This window comes from Lithobates pipiens, unplaced genomic scaffold (genome assembly GCF_037356315.1).
Source record: "Lithobates pipiens isolate NorthernLeopardFrog02 unplaced genomic scaffold, aLitPip1_a1.2 Scaffold_27, whole genome shotgun sequence".
Classification (NCBI taxonomy): Eukaryota; Metazoa; Chordata; class Amphibia; order Anura; family Ranidae; genus Lithobates; species Lithobates pipiens.
This window is the reverse complement of record NW_027507788.1, coordinates 204,827,605-204,848,868: the sequence shown is the minus strand read 5'-3', so window position 1 is coordinate 204,848,868 and position 21,264 is coordinate 204,827,605. Positions and strand designations below refer to the sequence as shown.

Here is a 21,264-nt window from a genome sequence, read left to right as displayed (position 1 = left end):
AAAAATATATATTAAATAAAAAAGGGGCTAACTTTACTGTTTTATTTATTTATTTATTTTTAAATCATTAGTGTATTTTTTTCCCAAAAAAATTGCATTTGAAAGACTGTGCAAATTCCCTGTGAAATAAAATATTACAACAACCGCTCTTTTATTCCCTAGGATCTCTGCTAAAAAAATATATATAGAATTTTTGGGGGGTCTAAGTGATTTCCTGGCAGAAAATACAGGATTTTTACTTGTAAGCAACAAGTGTCAGAAAAGATTTAGTCTAAATGGTTAAACTGAGAACTCTACACACTGAATTGAGTTAATTCATTCAAGTGTAAACATTGTATCTCTTTACTCTTTTCTTGGCAGACTGCCCAGAGAGGAGACAAGTGGCTTCTATGAAGCCTCAGGCAGCTTGCATTGATTTCTATTACAGAAGTCATTTGCAAGTCGCTCTGTAGTTCTAAATCGGCCTTTTTATCAGCACAATCGGCCGATGCTGATTAATTAAAAAACATCAAATATCGGCCGATATATCGGTTGACCTCTAGAAATAAGCATGGCAGGTCCTCTTTATTGATAGATCTTGGGTCAAAAAGACCCCAGATCTTTAATTTACCTTTAAAAGCAAAAGAAAAAAAAAGTTTTGACTTTAAGGAAAAAAAATCTTATTCCAAGAACCAGAGGAGATGTCAGAGGTTGCTGCGGTCCTCCAAGGGCATAGAGCCGGGTGGGGGCCATGTTGCCCTCACTCAACTTCCTGCTCAGCAGATGGCCACATTGAAACATTTCTGGGCTTAACAAATGAGTCTGGTAAGCTCAGAAATGAGCAAGAAGCGTTAAGAGGAGGCACCACTTCCACCGCCTATGAAAGTGGTCTCGCTGTGAATCCGCAGCTCGGATCACTTTTATCGAAAAGCCTGCTGCCTTATGCCACGTACACGCGACCGGACTTTCCGGCAGAAAAGGTCAGACGGAATCATTCCATCAGATATTACGATTGTGTGTGGGCTTCATCTGTCTTTTTTTCTTCAAGAGTTCAGACGAACTTGGAAATAAAACATGTTTCAAATCTATCCGACAGAATCAATTTCTTTCGGGAAAAGCATTCATCTGTATGCTGGTCTGACGGACCAAATACGACGCAAGGGCAGCTACAGTATTGGCTACTGGTTATTGAACTTCCTTTTCTAGTCCTGTCGTACGTCATCAAGTTTAAAACGGACGGACTTTGGTCCGTTCGTGTGTGGGCAAGTTCGTTCGGTCGGAACTCCATCGGGAAGACCATCTGTCAGACCCACGTACCTGACAGGTGAGCCCGAAATAGCAGGGGAAGGTCTCCCTTACGGGTCTGGTTCACGGCCCCTGATAGGATGGACAGGAGGCACGGGAGCGCAGACGGGTATGAGAGCCTGGCGGGTTAGTTGCTGAAGGAGGGATCCGACGGCAGGGTTCAGACAGGTAGACAGACTCTCACAGCTGGATGCAGGAGCAGATGCAAGCAGAAGGTGGTGAGCAGGTCCAGCCACAGGCACAGATGACAGCAGGCAGGTAGTGCAGAAAAGGGATAAGCAAGTTCGAGTCTGGGTCACAAGCAGGGTTGGCAACAGGCGGGCAGCGTGGTACAAAGGAGCAGGCAGATGCAAGGTCAAAGACAGGCCGAGGTCAAGGGCAGGCAGCAGACAGGAAAATCCAAGGGACGAGCCGGGTAAACAGGAGTTCAGGAACACAAGCAAAGTCACAGGTAACAGTGCACAGGAAGCTGCAGATCGGACAGCATCGAGCACACCACGGGGGAACACTTAAGTAGGCCGATTGGCACCAGCGCGCACCGTTGTGCGCCCAGCAGCACCAGCGCGCACCAGCACACACCGACGCCCCGCAGCGCGCCCAGTGACACGTCCGCTATGGGCAACTCTCTGACACCATCTGACCTTTTCTGATGGAAAGTTTGGTTGTGTGTACGCGGCATAAGAGAAAAAAATTAAACGTGGATTATGGCATCTAGCTGCAGTCATAACCCCGGTATTTAACATCAAAATTGTAAAGTACATTTCCAGTTAAGAGGCTGGCAAGTTGAACAGTTGTCTAAAGAATGACTAAACACTTTGAGATTGTTTTGTGTCCTTTTCCAACTTTATGCAGATCAGCTATTCTGTCTTCAGAGAGCTCCTTTTTGCAAGACATAATTCACATCAGTTGATGCTTCTTATGAACAGCAATCTTAAGATGTTTGAATGTCTTTGTGTCAGGAACCATGAAACAGACTGAGACAGAAGTACAATCAAATCACACTTGTTTATTAATAAAAATAAAAAGGTAAATAGGAAAAAGCGTAGTCATGCATAGCCAGAGTCCTGTAGCCAGATCGGGTAGTCAGCCAGTCCAAAGTTCATAAACCAGATCGGGTAATCAGCCAGTCCAGACATCAGGGATCCAAGGAGGGCAACTGCAAGCAGGATAGAAGCCAGGAGGGATGTCAGCAAGCCAGTCTTAAAACAAACAGCAGGAGATGGTTCCTAGTGATGTGACCAACATGAAGGCAATGGAGAAATGAGATGGAAGGCTTTAAATAGGCAGGTCAGACAAGCATTATCGGGAACAGCTGGTAACAGTGGAGAGAGAAGAGAGCTGGCAATTAGCCGACAGCTGAGTGGCCAGCCCAGAGGAGGAAGGGCTAAGCCAGCCCTGACACTTTGTAAGAAAAGGCAATCTGTGCACGGGCTAAAACAGATTCCTGTTCATGTTCGCAAGAATTGGGTATTGGCTAGTACATATGCGTGAACTCGTGCTCACACACGAGCCATCGCGCATTCTCGTGGCAGTGGGCAGATCAACAGCAGATATTTAGTATAATAGTGGCTTTTGAATCCACCCACTGCCGTGTGCTCGCAATCAAAAGTAAGTCCTACCTATTGGGGGAGCAAGTGACTTTGGTCATTTCCCATATATGGGCATTGCTTGCTAAGTGGGTCTGGAAATAAACCTGTATGCTGGAAGATGTCATATAAATGAGAGCTACCCAGCACAGACATTACCCATTCCGATTACTGGTGTGCCTTTGTATGCCAGCTCAGAGCTGGTCTTAAATCTTTGAACTGACGGTAATTCTTTTAAGAATATAACGCTGCTGTTTCAACAGATTCTTGAAGTGGAGTTAGTTAGAACTACCTGCATTTGTCACCCATGTCAGTATTGTTCCAAAGGAACCTATTGCCAGAAAAGTGTTAAGACTTTATTGAATTATTCTGTGTGTGTTGGAAAGGCAACTAAGCTCATCACTCTGTGAACAAAATGAACTATGCTGCTACTAACATAATATATGGGAATGTTTCCCATCAGAGGGTCTGTAAAATTAATTAGAATTCAGAGCAAGATGGATGAAGCCAAATAGAAGGAAATATCTAGAGTAAAACCTATTTAATTCTTCAAGCGACATGAGAAAGAGGTGGATGTTTAACTTTCAGGAGCATAAAGTTTCCAAACCCATAAAGCTGCAGAGTGAGACCCGAGTGGCTCGGCTGGCTCATTTAACCGCTTCAGTTTCCGGAAGATTTTACCCCCTTCCTGACCAGAGCACTTTCTGCGATTTGGCAGTGCGTCGCTTTAAATGACAATTGCGCGGCCGTGCGAAGTTACACCAATACAAAATTGACGTCCTTTTTTTTTTCACAAATAGAGCTTTCTTTTGGTGTTATTGAGGTTTTTATTTTTTGTGCTATAAACAAAAAAAGAGCGACAATTTTGAAAAATAAAGAAATATTTTTTACTTTTTGCTATGATAAATATCCCCCCAAAAAATAGAAAAAAAAATATTGTTTTCCTCAGTTTAGGCCGATATGTATTCTTCTACATATTTTTGGTTAAAAAAAAATCACAATAAGCGTATATTGATTAGTTTGCACAAAAGTTATATCATCTACAAAATAGGGGAAAGATTTATGGCATCTTTATTATTTTTTTTTTATTAGTAATGGCAGAGAGCTGCGATTTTTATCCTGACTGCGACATTATGGCGAACACATCAGATACTTTTGACATTATTTTGGGACCATTGTCATTTATACAGCGATCAGTGCTATAAAAAGGCACTGATTGCTGTATAAATGACACTGGTAGGGAAGGGGTTAAACACAAGTGGGCAATCAAGGGCTTAAGTGTGTCTTAGGGAGTGACTAACTGTGGGGGGATGGGCTACCACTGACATGACAGCGCTCGCTGCTCCCGATGACAGTGAGCAGTAGATCGCTGTCATGTCACTAGGCAGAACAGGGAAATGCCTTGTTTACATGAACAACTCCCCGTTCTTCCTCTCCGTGATACGATTGCGGGACACTGGCGGCCATCAAGTCCACGGGACCTGCTGGCATGGTCACGATGTACACAGCAGGCGCACATGTGCCCACTAGTCCCGCCAATTAAAGGGGACATACAGGTACGCACATTTTCCAACCGCTGCCATTGTGCCAACGTATATTGGTATGCAGCGGTCGGTAAGTGGTTAAAGACCAAACCACAATCCAATTGACAATTGGATAAAAGACTTGAAAATTGGCATATAGAATGGATCCCCATTCACCCTGACAGAGCTAAAGCAATGGTGTTGTAGGACTTACCTCTGAACAGGCCACTGAGAATATACCCAGGTCTCCCAATGTAGTACAGATGCTGCCAGTCACAGTCCATGCACACCGAAAATTCAGGCTCAGTCTTGGGGATATCTTTCCAGTATTTATTGCTGAAGAACTTCAACAGGAGAGGTGTTTAAGGTCACAGGATACTTCAAACTGATCTGTTGCAACAACAGGAGGAAATTCTTCCCTCTAATCTTCCAATAGCAGATTTTCTATAAGAGCATCCGCAGCACATATAGCTACCTCTGCCACTTTGTGCTCCTCTGGCACCTGCACAGTTATTAGTCCCTAGCAAGGTCTTTACTCACAGTGTCCCAGGAGCTGTCTGCCACACAACACTGGCAGGTAAATCATCAGTTAAGGAGATAACAATATCCTTCTCTAGACCAGGACTTAAAGATAGTGCCTTCCAGCAAGTATAATAATTTGGCAATCTTCTCCAGGCCCTCTGCCTATCAGTTGCCGAGACTGACTGCAGTCTCTTGTCTTAGCCCTTGTACACACGGTCGGAGATTCTGACTACCAAATCCGTCGGAGTAATTCCGACGGATTAATTCCGGAAGAGGTCCGGAAGTGATGTTGCATACACATGGTCGGACTAAGTTGTTGGAAAATCTGATTGTATATAACGCAATGACGTTATTTCATTAGACGGGACTACGTTCAGGCTAGTAGCCAATAGCTTTGGTCTAGGAATTTGATCTGAGCATGCGTGGCACTTTGTCCGTTGGAGTAGGCTACACATGATCGGAGTATGTCCGATAGGAGCATTTTGTCGGAAAATTTTACCGGCAAGTTGGAAAACTTGATCCGTCGGATATTCCGACGGAAACAGTCCGATGCAGACCACACACAGTCGGAATATCCGACAAAACGGTCCGATAGGAAACATTCCGTCGGAATCTCCGACCGTGTGTACAAGGGCTTAGTGTTTTCCTTCTAGGATCAACAGCCCCAGGGGGCCTACCTTCCTGATGAGGAAATAACACTCTACTCAGGCCTCCTGCAAGCCACCTGAACATTTATCACCTCACCAGCCACCTTCTGGATGCCTCCTTCCAGTTATTGGGGGTCGGGCATGATGAATATTCACACTGATCATTTGAATCTCCCTGCCCTATACTCTGTAAACTTCTTCCAGAGGCAGGTGGGAAGAATCAAACTCTCAGTTCAGGAAACTATGAACAGACCAAAACAATCACTCAGTGCTCCACTGTTACAGTGGAGCCGAAAACAAACTTTAACCTAGCAGCCTTATTAGAGGAGTCCGATGCAATGTGAAGAAGAGTGAGCAGGAACTCTAGGATTTAAAAACACACACAGCTGGTATAGACCTTCTCAGAAAAGATTCCCAGTTGTTAATAAAGTCAATGGTAGTTCTACCAAGTATTAACCGCTTGCCGACTGCCTCATGCTGATATACATCGGCAGAAGGGCTCGTACAGGCAAAATAACGTACCTGTAAGTTGCCCTTTAAGAGGCGACAAGCTCTGTGAGTCAGGTCAGACTCAATCACCGAAGGGGTACCCACAATCGCCTCACGGAGAGGAAGAACTGGAAGATGCTAATATAAACAAGCATCTCCCCGTTCTGCCTAGTAACAGTGTCACTGATCTCTGCTCGGGAGTAGAGATCAGTGACATGTCACACATAGCCATGCCCCTGCACAATTAGAAACACTCCCCAGGACACACTTAACCCCTATACTGCCCCCTAGTGGATAACCCCTTCACCGCCAGTGTCATTTACACAGGAATCAGTGCATTTGTATAGCACTGATTGTTGTATAAATGACAATGGTCCCAAAAATGTGTCAAAAATATCTGTTGTATCCGCCATAATGTCGCAGTCATGATAAAAATCACTGATTGCCTTCATTACTAGTGAAAAAAATATATTAATAAAAATGCCATAAAACTACCCCCTATTTTGTAAACCTTATAACTTTTGCGCAAACCAATCAACGCACATTGCAATTTTTTTTTTTTGAAAAATATGTAGAAGAATACGTATTGGCTAAACTGAGGGGAAAAAAAACGTATTTATATATTTTTGGGGAATATTTATTCTAGCAAAATGTAAAAAATAATGAGTTTTTTTTTTTTTTTCAAAATTGCCACTATTTCTTTTGTTTATAGCGCAAAAAATAAAAATCGCAGGGGTGATCGAATACCACCAAAAGAAAGCTCTATTTGTGGGAAAAAAAGGATGTCAATTTTGTTTGAGAACCACATCACACGACCACGCAATTGTCAGTTAAAATGACGCAGTGCCAAATCGCAAAAAGTGCTCTGGTCAGGAAGGGGGTAAATTCTTCCGGGGCTGAAGTGGTTAAAGGATAAATTCATTTTTACCTTTCAAAAACATTACACTAGTTATCAGAAAGTTCTCAAGTCATTAAAATAAATAAATACAAAAAGTTAAGTCTAGTTCCACTTTTGAAATTGTTAATTTTAAAATGGATACGTTGATTTTGATTTTTTTTTTTATGTTTTCCTGTAAGTAGTGTACTTGTATGCCAATGTGTTGTAATTCATGAGAGATAAACTCTCTCAAGTAACAGTGAACAAATGTATCTGACCACTCTTGCTGTTTTATTCATCTCCAGGTTAAATCCATATTTCAGGACCTCTTCATTAGAATTACTTTCCACGTTTACCTCACTTCTGGTAAGAGTAATGATCATATTAAGTCTGGATATAAAATAACTTATTTAAAGGAAATTAATATCTTTATATTTAAATAATAACGATACCATGCAGTCAAAATGGAAAATTAACCTTAAATTGCATACAAGCAGCATAACTTACCTGTTCATCACTTAAAATCTGTAGCCCACCAGTCCAGTCCACTCTAGTTCCTGTTGTCTGTAATCTGGTAAGAGAGGGTAGAAAAGGAAGCGCCACCTAAGTGTACTATAAAACCCCTTTCACACCAGGGCATTTTGCAGGCTCTATAGCGTTAGAAATAGCACCTGCAATCCGCCCTAAAAAAAGCTGCACCATTGTCTATAGTGTGAAAGCGTGAGAGCTTTCACACTACAGCGGTGCGCTGGCAGGACGTCAGGGAAAAGTCCTGCCAGCAGCTTCTTTGGAGCGGTGTGTTTACCGCTCCTCCACCGCTGCTCCCCATTGAAATCAATGGGGCAGCGCTGTAATACCACCGGCAAAACGCCGCTATTGCGGCATATTGCCGGCGGTTTTAACCCTTTCTCGGCCGCTAGCGGGGGGTAAAAGTGCCCCACTAGCGGGCGAAATGCGCCGCTAATCCGGCGGTAAAACGCCTCTAAAAATAGCGGCGTTTTACCGCCCGCTGTATGGGCGGTGTGGTGTGAAAGGGGTCTTAGAGGATGTTTTAATGACACAATATAAGGTCACACTTATAGGAAGAGAAGGTTAAAAAGGCTCATCTGTGTTTATGGGATGGTCCATAGTGTGGTCCTCAGCTCAGGATCCTTTTGTCCAAAGGATCCTAATCTGAGGACCACACTTCAAGCAAGCCTTTTTTAACCTTCTCTTCCTGTAAGTGTGACCTTATATTGTGTCATTAAAGAGGAGTGTCACCTGAAAAAAAAAAAATATTATATATATATTAAAACTTTTAATAAATTGACACTTACCTGTTCCAGGGTCCAGCGATGTTGGCAGCAGATGACGAGCAATCGCTCGTCTCTCGGCTGCCCCTGCTGCCATCCTCTGTCAGGGAATCGGGAAGTGAAGTGCTGCGGCTTCACTGCCCGGTTCCCTACTGCGCATGCGAGAGTCGCGCTGCGTGTCTTCACTGGTCCCCGTTGTGTTCTGGGAACTGTGTGTTTCCCAGAACACACTGGGGGGGCATCTGCGGCTAGCTATTCCCGGAAGTGGGTGCAGATACCTGGATTATACAGGTATCTGCACCCCCTCCCCCCTGAAAGGTGCCAATTGTGGCATCGGAGGGGGGGAGGGATCTGATGAGCGGAACTTCCACTTGAGGGTGGAGGTCCGCTTTAAAGCATCCTCTAATACTTCACTTAGGTGGCACTTCCTTTTCTACCCTCTCTTGCCTAGTACAGAGTCAGCTCTCTGAGGACAGCAGCCGCCTTTCTGACCAGCTACGATATTTACCGGTTTAGCCCCTGAGCTGCCAGATACCGGCTTAACCCTCGAATTGCCATATTTAATGCTATGGACTAATCGTCTAGCTAATACCCCAAGTATTGTATGCACTTGTATTGTATTTGCACTTACAGTTACCATTACCTCTTTCTGTCTGTAATCTGGTGACTTTGGAAACCCCTTTGTATACAACATTAAAACAAGTAGTATATTTTTCTCACAGTGCTATTTTTTTATTTTGTTGTTCTCCTTAGTTGTCCCTATTCATGTCCTATGCCTGTGTCCTTCTTCAACATGCCTACTCATCTGTTGTGTATCCACTTAGCTCCTGTGTCCCTCCTGTGTGCCCTTTCCTCCAGACCCAATCTGCTCATGTAGCTCCTCAAACATTTTTACTTTATCTTTCTTGGGTACAGTTGTAAATTTATGTCAACCCCAAATAGCTTTACTTGATATCTTTTGCAACAGGTATCAAGTAATCTGTTAAAGTTAAGCTTACTCTATTATAACAAATTCAGATGATCAAAAATAGCCATTTAAGACTTGTTCTTTTAACTACTTCATGACCACAATATGACTTTATAAGTCCAAATGTAATATATCCCTTGTGAAAATTTTATTTAACAAGGCAGAGAGTCAAGAATGTGCAAGTATGTGTCATGTACCTTGGTTGGAGGTCGAGTTGACGAGAGGGCTTCCCTTGTGACTGGGGTCTAAGCACCCCTGAATGTGGTGAAAAAGCTACAAGGCTCAAGGAATCATGCGTGGCAGTAGCTTGGTGCAGGTGATTGCCACAGACTGAAACGTAGTCAAGGTGAGCTAGGGTCATACACAGTGAGGTAGCTATGTGGACAGGAAGCAGGAAGAGTAAGGTTCAGTAGCAGGCTGAGGTCAGTACCAGGGAAGCAGGCAGAGCAAGGTCCAGTAGCAAGCCGAGGTCAGTACCAGGGAAGCAGGCAGACAATCAGAGGCAAGCTGAGGTCAGGATCCAGAATCCACAGAGTAAGGTCAGGAACAAGCCAGGTCAGCAACAGAAGATCAGTCAACAAAAGCAGGTACACAGGAACACGGGTCATGGGGAAGCTGAAGAACATTCAGAAATCTGCACACACCAGGATTTCCTTTAAATAGGCAGCTTGTCACCAATGCACTTGGACGTGCGCACTAATGCAAACAAATATGCCTACGTGTCAGTGCACGCTGAATACTAGCCAGAGCATGTCTGTGTGTTTGCACATGGGCACAAGCTTTAGCTGCATGGGAATGAGCAGTAGCTGCATGGGAATGACCATTAGCGGTGCGAAAATAAGCATTAGCTGTATTCTTTTCCTGACAGTTTTTCATTTTCAATCAGAAGAATCAGTCATAGTGTATTTTCTGAAGATGAGATGTAACGGGTCTTAGGTTATGGCATTTGGCAAGAGTAGTGGACGAAAGATCACTGAAGATTATGGCGCATGTCTGATTTGTTACATGTGTTTGGCAAAAGCACTTCTTTACTGTCATAGTAATGGAGGCATACAATTACAGTATATCTCGTGGTTTAGGGCCCAATTAGCGGTGGGCACTGTCTATATGGTAGACATGTGCGATTCGCTTCGTACAAATCTCAAATTCGTACGAATTTCCCAAAATTCGTATGTTCGGAAGGATCCGAAATACGAATTGCCATGCGTCCGAATTCTGTACGCAATACAAACTTTTGTTTACGAATTTCGGATTTCGGATCAGTTGTCGTTGCATCGACGACTCAGTCATTATGCTTATTATGAGGGGCTCCCACCATCCTTGTGCTATGCTGACTTCCCCCTGGGGCTGCTTATTATGAGGGGCTCCCACCATCCCTGTGCTATGCTGACTTCCTCCTGGGGCTGCTTATTATGAGGGGCTCCCACCATCCCTGTGCTATGCTGACTTCCTCCTGGGGCTGTACCTCTGCTGTGCATATTATGAGGGGCTCCCACCATCCCTGTGCTGTGCTGACTTCCTCCTGGGGCTGTACCTCTGCTGTGCATATTATGAGGGGCTCCCACCATCCCTGTGCTATGCTGACTTCCTCCAGGGATGGTGGGAGCCCCTCATAATATGCACAGCAGAGGTACAGCCCCAGGAGGAAGTCAGCACAGCACAGGGATGGTGGGAGCCCCTCATAATAAGCAGCCCCAGGAGGAAGTCAGCATAGCACAGGGACGGTGAGAGCCTATATGGCAGTCTATATCAGAAATATTTGGGGCTAGAGTAGTGAATAAGCCCACTAGGTACAATTAAATCTCCATGTCCCCCACAGATTCCCCACAGATTCTGGGTTCCCTCTAATTCAGTGATTTTGGTGCCGCTCCCTGAGCTTTAGAACTTCCCGCTGAAGTTGGAAACATTCACATCTCAGAAAAAGATTTTCTTCCTCTAACACCTGAACATTACATTAGTTCATAAAATGTAGTTTCCAAATCATATGTGTGCACCCCTATCAATGCTATTTCTCCCCTCCTGAGCAAGTTTACCCACCTTAGTTGATATACTGTGTGTGATGTTTTTCAGTTAAAGTATGGGGCCTGTCACCCAGGGCAGTGGCAGTCAAGTATGGCACTGATTCTGTGCCAGCTGTTTCTGGGAGGTGATTACCCATATGAAGTGCCAGAGGATCAGAGGAGAATACCAGCGATGGAGTTCTGGGATTACACAGCTGCCACAGTCAGCTGCCACACATGCATTCAGTGCCAGCTGTTTCTGGGAGGTGAGGCTGATGGTTTCTGCCTCCCTATCTTACCCATATGGAGAGCCACAGGATCAGAGGAGAATACCAGCAGTGGAGTTCTGGGATGACATAGTCAGCTGCCGCACATGCATCCCATAGTGTTATTTTCAAGTTAACTGACATATGCCAATGCCACTAAGCCACATTAGGGCTTCAAAGACTCATGAAACCTGGTCACAAAAGGGTTAAAGATTATGAGCACCAAGGAAGCTTTGCTCCAAAAAAGGCAAATGTATTGCCTGTGGTCTCCTTACATCTGGTCTTTTACTATTATTGAAGGGGCAAACTAAACAAGAGAATGTTCTTCTTCTGTTTGCTCTCAATTTTCAATCCTAATAGGCAAGATATTTCCAAACAAAGGGCATGGGGAAATGGACACTGCCAGGGGATATATGTACAAATGCAAAAAAGGGGCAGCTCTTTTAATAAGTCTTAAAAGGAAACAATAAAAATATTCACTTTAACCACTTGCTTACTGGGCACTTAAACCCCCCCGCCCCCCCCCCCCCCCCCCTCCTGCCCAGACCAATTTTCAGCTTTCAGCGCTGTCACACTTTGAATGACAATTGCGCGGTCATACAACACTGTACCCATATTCATATAGGTATATTTTTTTCTCCCCACAAATAAAGCTATATTTTGGTGGTATTTGATCACCATTGCGGTTTTTATTTTTTATTAAAAAAATGTAAAAAGACCAAATAAAAAAAAAAATTATATTTTGTTATAACATTTTAAAACAGGTAATTTTTCCCCTTCATTGATGTACGCTGATGAGGCAGCACTGATGGGCACCGATAGGTGGCAATGATGGGCACTGATGGGTGGCAGTGATGGGCACTGATCGGTTACACTGATAGGCAGCACTACTAAGTGGCACTGATTGACACCACTTGTGGGCATTGATAGGTGGCACTCATGGGCATTGATAGGTGGCACTGTGGGCACTGGCAGGTGGCACTGGCAGGGGGTACTAGAGTGCACAGATGAGGCATAATTGCCTCTTCCTCTTCGGGACTGATGTCCCTTGCAGATAAGCCGGTGATCAGCGTGAGGAGAAAAAAAAAACAATGTCATTGGCTAACAGCTGATCACATGGTAAGGGGCCGGGACTGGCCCCTTACTCGGATCGGGGATCACCTGAGTCTCAGTGACTCGGTGATCACAGGGCGCACGCAGTGAGCGTGCACAGGGGAGCTCGTCATATGACGGCCTTCTGGAAATTCAGGTCCGCGCTGTAGCCTTCATTCAGCTATAGCACAGACGTCAAGTGGTAAATAACATGGGTGGGGGGTGCCTTGAGCCTGCATGTGAAGCAGAGCCTCTGTAGAATCTACTAAAGTAAAAGTAACATTTAGAAGAAAAAAACAAATTGCTATTAAATGATATTTCTCTGTGGCAGATTTTTGATGCTCAAAGCATTACAATGTTTTGCATGGAAATTTGTTGTTTTATATTGTGTGCATGTGTATTGGATGATAGCTCTCATACTGGTGTCCTGTGAGTCTGTTCTCGTCATTTCTTAACTAATGTTTCTTTAAAAGTGGACATGTTGCAAATCCAACACTTCATATTCCTGATATGTGCCTCCTGTACCATCTACTTGTATGAGAAAGTATCCGGTTCTCTTTGTATTGCTTTCTTTGTGTGAAATCCCTGGTGTTCCTGCCCTTATAATGAGGGTATGGGAAGACCTCATGGTTCCCAGTTGGAGACTGCTCCACCTCAAGAGAGACAGGAGGTCTTCAGGAGGCAGCCAGAACACGTGACTGTAAGAGGCAGTGGAACAGCTAAGGCTAGAGAGGAGCTGTGGGCGCTAAAGTGAAGCCGTCCACATTGAAGAATCAATATATAGCCCCACCTATTGATTTCCCTACCAGCACAGTAAAAGAGAAGTAAGCACTTCTCTTATGGTAGAGCCAATAAGAGAGAGATTTTTCCCATCTCCCTGCCTGAACACAGAGTGATAATGCGCACAAGGAGATTAGGGTGTGCCCAGGCACATCTGGTACACCTTGTGTGCACACCTATGTTTGGCAGCACAAGGATAAAGAATGAGCTGTCTTAATTTAACACACGAGGCAACATGCTTTGATGTGCTTTCGTTACCGTAAAGGTGAGAACCCGGCCTTTTTCCTTTACTCAAACAATCCATTTTGTCTATAAATTGACATTATAATGTAAGCTTTTGCATTGTCAGTACTTTATTCTCTATTAAATATGAAGCAAGCAATGGATTCAGCTTGCTGGCATCTACCCAAAACGAAAGTGTCTGATGCTGTGTCTTTTGACTGGAAGGGAATGCTTACATGTACAGTTAATGAAGTATTAAATTGCTACTATTACAGATCAATAGTAAGAGCCAGTTGCGGATTTCCAAATTCTGGCATCACTGCAGGCAGGTATAGGGATGAGCATAAAAAGCATGCTTTTATTTTCAATGTCATGCTTAATCATGCTTAATGCTCAATCTAGGACATACATTAGACACAGTTGCAATTCATTTCACAGAATACAGAAATGATTGACTTATTTATTTTTTTTTTGTTTCAGAGAAAACTGAGCACTCTAAATACAGAAGTGTTTCCACGCTGCGTTGGTGCCATAGGGAACCTAACTGAGGATATTGTTATAAGAAGTCATTTTGCTAGTTCAGTGACATTCTGGGACTCATGTTTAAAGACAGTGGTAAGTGATTTTCTTTATGTTGATATACAGTATATGTATACAAAGTATATACAGTATTAGTATATAGATTGTGCAGGAAGTTGCGTCAATGTTTTGGCCTCATGCACCCTGGGCATTATCCTAGGGGGATCAGGTGGTTTTTTTTGTCCTGCCTCTAAACCCCCAGCATGGTAGTGTGTGTGTGTTTATATATATATATATATATATATATATATATATATATATATATATATATATATATATATATATATATTTTTATATTCTTTCTTAAAAAAAAATTCAAAAAATAGTTTTTACAGTCAAACATAACAAAAATAATGCTTCTCATATACATGAAAGAAACATCACAGAAAGTTGAGTTGAGACAGATCTTGTAAACACGTGAAAGCTAAGGTAACAATACGAGATCTTGCATAAAGGTTGGTTAAGCATGTAAGAAATACTGTAATGAAACATTTAGCAGGAATAAGAAAAGGGTGTTACATAAAGGAACAAGAGCTCCAATGTACTAGACCAGGGTCCATTCACACAGGGGCAACTCAGATCCGACTTCAAGTCGCCCCAAGTCGCATAACATGTAGAAATCAATGTAAGTGAAAGAGAGGCGTCTTAATGCACACTACTGAAGTCGCTCCTCAGAAAAGGTTCCTGTACTACTTCAATCCGACTTGTAGGCGACTGGTACCCATTGATTTCAATGAAGGTCGCCTCCAAGTCGGATCTCCGTCTATACGGAGGCGACTCTCACAGAATTATCAGCTCAAAAGGAAACTCCACGCCACATTTATTTTAAAAAAATTGGCGTGGGTTCCCCCTCCGAGAGCATACCAGGCCCCTAGGTCTGGTATGGATTTGAAGGGGAACTCCCTACGCCGAAAAAATGGCGTGGGGGTCCCCCCCAGATCCATACCAGACCCTTATCCGGGCACGCTACCCGGCCGGCCAGAAAAGGGGGTGGGGACGAGCGAGCGCTCCCCTCCTGAGCCGTACCAGGCCGCGTGCCCTCAACATGGGGGTGCCTTGGGGAAGGGGGCCGCCCCCCCACCCCAAAGCACCTTGTCCCCATGTTGATGAGCCGTTGGTTGGCCGTTGGTTGTCGTGGTCTGCGGGCGGGGGGCTTAATGGAATACGCGAGCCCCCTTTAATAAGGGGGCCCCCAGATCCTGGCCCCCCACCCTATGTGAATGAGTATGGGGTACAATGTACCCCTACCCATTCACCTGTGAAAAAAATGTACAAAAAAAAACACAACACACAAGGGTTAAAATAGTTTATTGCACAGCTCCGGGGGTCTTCTTCTGTCTTCGGGGGTCTTCTGGCCGGACTCCTCCACTATCTTCTGCTCTTTTGCTAGCTCTTTCACTAGCGGAGGAGCCCGGCTTTCTTCTTCGCCGCCGCCCTCTTCTTCTGACTTCGGGGGTCTTGTCCCCCTCTTCGGTTCTTCTTTCCGGGCCACCGCGCCTTCTTCTAGCTCTTTTACTGGTGGTGGCCCGGTCTTCTTCCCCAAGGCACCCCCCATGTTGAGGGCATGCGGCCTGGTACGGCTCAGGTGGGTGGCGGGGCGCTCGCTCGTCCCCACCCCCTTTCCTGGCCGGCCGGGTAGCGTGCTCGGATAAGGGTCTGGTATGGATCTGCGTAGGGGGTTCCCCTTAAAATCCATGCCAGACCTAAGGGCCTGGTATGCTCTCGGAGGGGGAACCCATGCCGTTTTTTTAAAATTTGGCGTGGAGTTCCTCCTTGAGAGCTCATTCTCTGATTGGCCACGGCAAAAGTCTCCTAGCCTGGGGCGACTTAAAGTTGTGTTGTAAGTCGCCCCAAGTCCTGTTCAAGTCATGTCCAAGTTGCCTCCAAAAGTCGTGTTGAAAGTTGTGTTGCTCCTGTGTGAACCGACCCTCAGGGCCCACTAACAGGCCAGGTTTATGTATTACCTTGGAGAGATGCAGACTAGAATACTGCAATCACTGAGCTTTAAATGCTATCACCTGTGATGTATTTCAGTTATCTTGCAAACCTTAGTTAGTGGGCCCTGAGGCCAGGGTTGATGACCACTGTGCTAGAGTCTGCAAATCCTGTAGTGGTACAGTGACAAAATTGTTTAAAGACCGTCTGGTTGAGTACAGGAAGGAAAAGATTTAAAAAGAAAATTGAAATTTAAAATTATTACTCTGTCAAATTACATGAATTAACTCCCAATTGTTACGCACCTATACAAGTGTCAAGCATTTTTTTTGTTAAAACACCACTGTCAAAAACATCCAGTGTGCATAAGGCCTAAAGCTAAACTTTAGCCTTACCTTCAGTTTTGCTCCTTCTGTAATGAAATAGCTCACTCTGATTTTGCTGCACACTGTGAAATTCTCACAGTGTTCATTAGAATCTGCAGTGGATCCAATGAATCCCAATTTATTTCCTGGCTGGAGGAAGGTCTGTTCCTGGCCAGGGCTGGACTGGGACAAAATTTGGCCCTGGACTTCATCCAGACCAGCAAACTTTAATTTTGCAAACAAGCACAGTATATAAAACTATACGTAATTGTGCAAAAAAACATAAGTAGCATAACATAAGGAGTCCTCACTAACCTCTTTTATTATTTCACTTATTCTCCTCTGTATTTTTCTCATCTTTCTCACATCACTGCGTGAAGTTGAGGGCAAGCCGCGCAGCCATTACTTTGTCACTGAAACCGGCCCACTGAGCCATCGGCCCACCGGGAAACTCCCTGTAGTCCCAATGGCCAGTACATGCCTGTTCCTGGCCCACCTCTTTCATTCATTCGATTTCAGTTCTTTCAATCATGGAGGCTCAACATCACATGTGTCAGATACCTAGAGCAGACTGCATGCAAATACACCCTACCTAGGAATGCTCACTACTCCTGACTGGCATTCAGCCATCAAAACATTTTGATATTTGTATAACTCCTCCCAAAAGCCATCCCACTGCTTGCATCAAGGCCGAGAGCTTTTAAGAGGAGTAATGAGGTAGAGTGCTGTGATATTTTTGAGGAAACTACTGTATGTTTAGCACCCTGCTGGTCCCTCCCACCACCCATGGTTTGTCTGCATTGTATAGATAAGTGCAGAGACCCAATGAGGACATTAAAGTGGTGCCCTCCCCCCAAAAAAATTATGAAAATTCCTAAAAAAAAAAAACTGAACTCGCCTCCAAATGCCTGTTGCTAGGGGGTCCCTCGTAGTCTTCCTCCTTCAGTGCCTGGGCACCTGACGTCACTTCCCCTCGGCACAGTCAGTCATCTGGGACGCGTGACAGGTCCCAGATGACTGTGTGGAGTATCACGGCGCGCGGCGCCGCTCTCGCATGCGCAGTGGGTGCCCGGCTGTGAAGCCACAGCTGGGTACCCACAGTAAGAATGCCGGTGCCGCCAAGCAGAGCAAGGAACAAGCGGGGATTCGTTCCCCCCCCCATCGCTGGACCCTGGGACAGGAAAGTGTCCGATTATTAAAAGTCAGCATCTGCAGTATTTGTAGCTGCTGACTTTTATTTTTTATTTTTAAGGGGCACCCCACTTTAAAGTGTATTTTAGTTTTGAATAGAATACAGAGGGATTAGGAGAGATTCTCCCTCTCTATTTGACCTGTTTACCGTTACCATCAAAAGTGAAAGTAAAAGAAAATCCCAGATTCTGGGTTGACATCAGAACAGGAATGGGGGCGAAATCTTCCAATGGGGACAATCTTCCAATGGGGGCACTAGTTCTGGTGACACCCCAGGATTGCCTTACTTTGGAGGGATTTCCTTTTGCTTCCTGTTCTGGCTATGGGACAGGAAGTGAAGGGAAATCTTTGCAATAGGACACAGATGGCAATAAAACCCTGCCTTAGACCCCTTTCACACTGGAGACATTTTTCAGCAGCTTTAGCACTAAAAAATAGCGCCTGTAAAGCACCTTAAAAAAGCCTCAGCTTCAAACCCAGTGGAAAACCGGAGTGCTTTCACACTGGGATGTTGCACTGGCAGGGCATCACAAAAAGTCCTGCAAGCAGCTTTTTTGCAGCGCTATAGGAGCGGTGAATACACCATTTTTTACCCCTTTCTTTCAGGTTAAAAGCGACCCCCCTCTAGCAGCCAAAAAGCTTCTAAAACGAGCAGCGCTTTAGTGCTAGCGTGAGCGTGGCCCCAGTGTGAAAGGGGTCTTAGCGCCGTTTTCGGCCACTAGCGGGGTGCTTTTAACCCTGAAGAAGGAGTGAAAAGTGCCTGTGTGCCTTCCGAAGCTATTTTCAGGTGCTTTGGAAGCGCTACCCATTCATTTCAATGGGCAGGGTGTTTTAGGAGCGCTGTATACAGCGTTCCCAAACTGCCCCAAAGATGCTGCTTGCAGGACATGCTGCCCCAGTGTGAAGACACACTGCAATGAATGGGAGGCAGTTTTCAGGCACTTTACAGGATCTATTTCTAGTGCTAAAATGCCTGCAAACCACCTCAGTGTGAAAAGGGTCTAAGCCCTTGTAGACACGGTCGGACATTCTGACAACCAAATCCAACGGATTTTGTCCGACGGATTTTGTCCGAAACTGTTGCATACACACAGTCGGCCAAAGTTGCCGGAAAATCCGATTGTACATAATGTGATGATGTTATTTCGTTACGACGGGACTAAATTCATGGTTGGGAGCCAATAGCTTTGGTCTAGGAATTTGATCTGAGCATGCGTGGCACTTTGTCCGTCGGAGTAGGCTACACATGATCGGAGTATGTCCGATCGGAGCATTTTGTCTGAAAATTTTACCGGCAAGTTGGAAAAGTTGGTCCGTCGGATATTCAGACAGAAACAGTCCGACAAAACGGTCCGATAGGACACATTCCATCGGAATCTTCGACCGTGTGTACAAGGGCTTAAAAAAGAAATATCAAAACTGAAACTGAGAATCTAAAGATTGGGGAAATAGTGGAAATATGCAGTGTTATCTTCTAGCAGGTACACTTATCCAATGTTACCAAACATTCTTTATTAGTGAGAAATGGCTATTGTAAACATGATTTTCTTTGTAGAGAGTACTAAATAACCAAGAGGGGTCTACTCTGAAAAACAGTTTGTTCTAAGAATTGTTACCTCCTGTCTCCCTTCCATTTGTCTAGTGCACAATGTGTGCCAAGGAAGGACGTGAACCTCTCTTGGTACTTTAAACATTCATAAAGTTCCAAGACTTCTCTCTGTTTTATTTTAACACATTTCATTGTTTTTGAAGCATTCAGTTGCACAGATCCTCTAACGTATTTCTTTAAATTCTTTCTCCAGTCTACAATGAACTAGAATGTACTTTACTTATGTCCCATGGATATTAAAAATTATTAAATTTGAAAACAAACGATGAACTGATTAAATAATGTCAAGCAAAATGAAAATACTTCTGTTTGTGTGCATAGTATTATTTATTTAGCTTTGAAAACTTGTTTAAGCATGGAGTTAGATCATTTGATACATTTAAAGAATTAATCAATTCTAAATGATGTTTTCAATTTTTAATGTATTGGTCCTGCAGACTCTTACCAGAAGAGTTCATGAAAGCTTTCTTGAGATGAGATTTTTGACACATTGACAGGACCATGTTAAACTTTGGATTTGAAATGCGGTTTTCCATTTCAAAATGACAGATGATGGAAGATGTCGTGTTCTCCCTGCCAATTTTAAAATGAGTGCAAAATTACTTACAAAAACTGTTTACGTAACTGGTAATAGCCATGCAGATATGTTGGCGATGCCATGATGTTAAAGAGTTACATTACAAACCGTATGTCTGCCATGTTAACCAGATCAAGGTATTGTAATATGCTTCTAATATTGGTGATAAAAATGTTCTATGTTATTCCGTAGGATGAGTGCAGCTCAGCTGATGGAGAGCAACACAAGGAAATTTTAATTGCATTTCTTGGTCTCATGTTTAACTTGTCCTTGGAAGTGAATGCTGCAATAAAGGTGAGATAGGATAGCTTCTCTGAAAAAAAAAAATACTGCTTAAAGAGGAAGTAAAGGCTATTTAAAAAAATAAAATGCAACCTGCAAGGCAAAGGCATAATGAGCTAGTATGCATAGCATACTAGCTCATTATGAATAACTTGCCTGAGAATGAAGCCCCTGAAGTGGTCCTCCGTCTTCATCTTCGCCGCTGCCATGTATCCCAGAGTGACTTCTGGGTCTCTCTGCTCTGGGTCTCTCATGCTCACGGGAGCCGACACGAGCGGCATATCGCCATGATCTGCAGCCTGCTCAGTGCATCTGCGGGCCCCGCTGTCTACGGCGCATGCGCCATAGACAGCCATGCCTGTTTTTTTGTAAATATCTCCTAAACCGTATAGGTTTAGGAGATATTTCTTGGACCTACAGGTAAGCCTTAATCTAGGCTTACCTTAATCTAGGCTTACCTGGAGGTCAAAGTGGTTTACAACCACTTTAATACACTCTTGGTATGGAATATAGGGGTTGATTTATTAAAGGTAAATACACTGTACACTTTGCAATGTGCAGTTGCACTCTACAAGAGCAGTTGCTCCAGATCTTAAAAAATGAGCAGAAGCTCTGCTGACTTCCATCATCCAATCATGTGCAAGCAAAAATGCATTCTTTTTATTTTCCTTGCATGTGATTAAAGAGGAAGTAAACTCTCCTACTCTGATGCTTCTTTTCATTTAGTCCATTATAATAAGTAATTATCAAACTATAGCCACTGTAATCCAGCCCAAATCGCATATTACTTACTGTTTAAAGAAACTTTAAAAAATTGGTTTCCAAGGGTTAGGCAGCACCATCTTAAGTATTGTTTTCTGAGCCCACAGTGGAGTGTATTTCTGCTCTTTACATTGAGCACTTCCTGTACTGTTAACCAAGCCTCCTTCTCAAGCCAACATTTCTATGGCAGCCCTGCTTCTCTGTTCATAGCTTACTTGTTTTATTTCATAGTATTTACTAGTGCCGATTATCTAATGTTTGCCTGTTTCAGTCTTATCAGCTTCAGCTGATAAGACTGCAGTAATGCTGTCCGATGCCCTGGTTTACACTGCATGTGATGTAGGAGGAAGCTCTCAGTCTCCTGGGATTTCAATAATACTAAGCAAGTAAGGAGATACCTACAAATAGTGTTCATTA

The 21,264-nt window shown here is 43.9% G+C and overlaps 1 protein-coding gene across 2 annotated transcripts in view; it reads left to right on the top strand.

The window, feature by feature from the left end:
* TTC12 (tetratricopeptide repeat domain 12) overlaps nucleotides 1-21,264 on the top strand; it is a 348,845-nt gene that overhangs the window by 281,177 nt on the left and 46,404 nt on the right. For both annotated transcript variants that reach the window (XM_077458134.1, XM_077458133.1), the window contains 3 exons: nucleotides 7,234-7,294; nucleotides 14,028-14,162; nucleotides 19,996-20,097. In XM_077458134.1, the coding sequence (XP_077314260.1) occupies nucleotides 7,234-7,294; nucleotides 14,028-14,162; nucleotides 19,996-20,097 (298 nt within the window). The remainder of the gene's footprint in view (nucleotides 1-7,233; nucleotides 7,295-14,027; nucleotides 14,163-19,995; nucleotides 20,098-21,264) is intronic.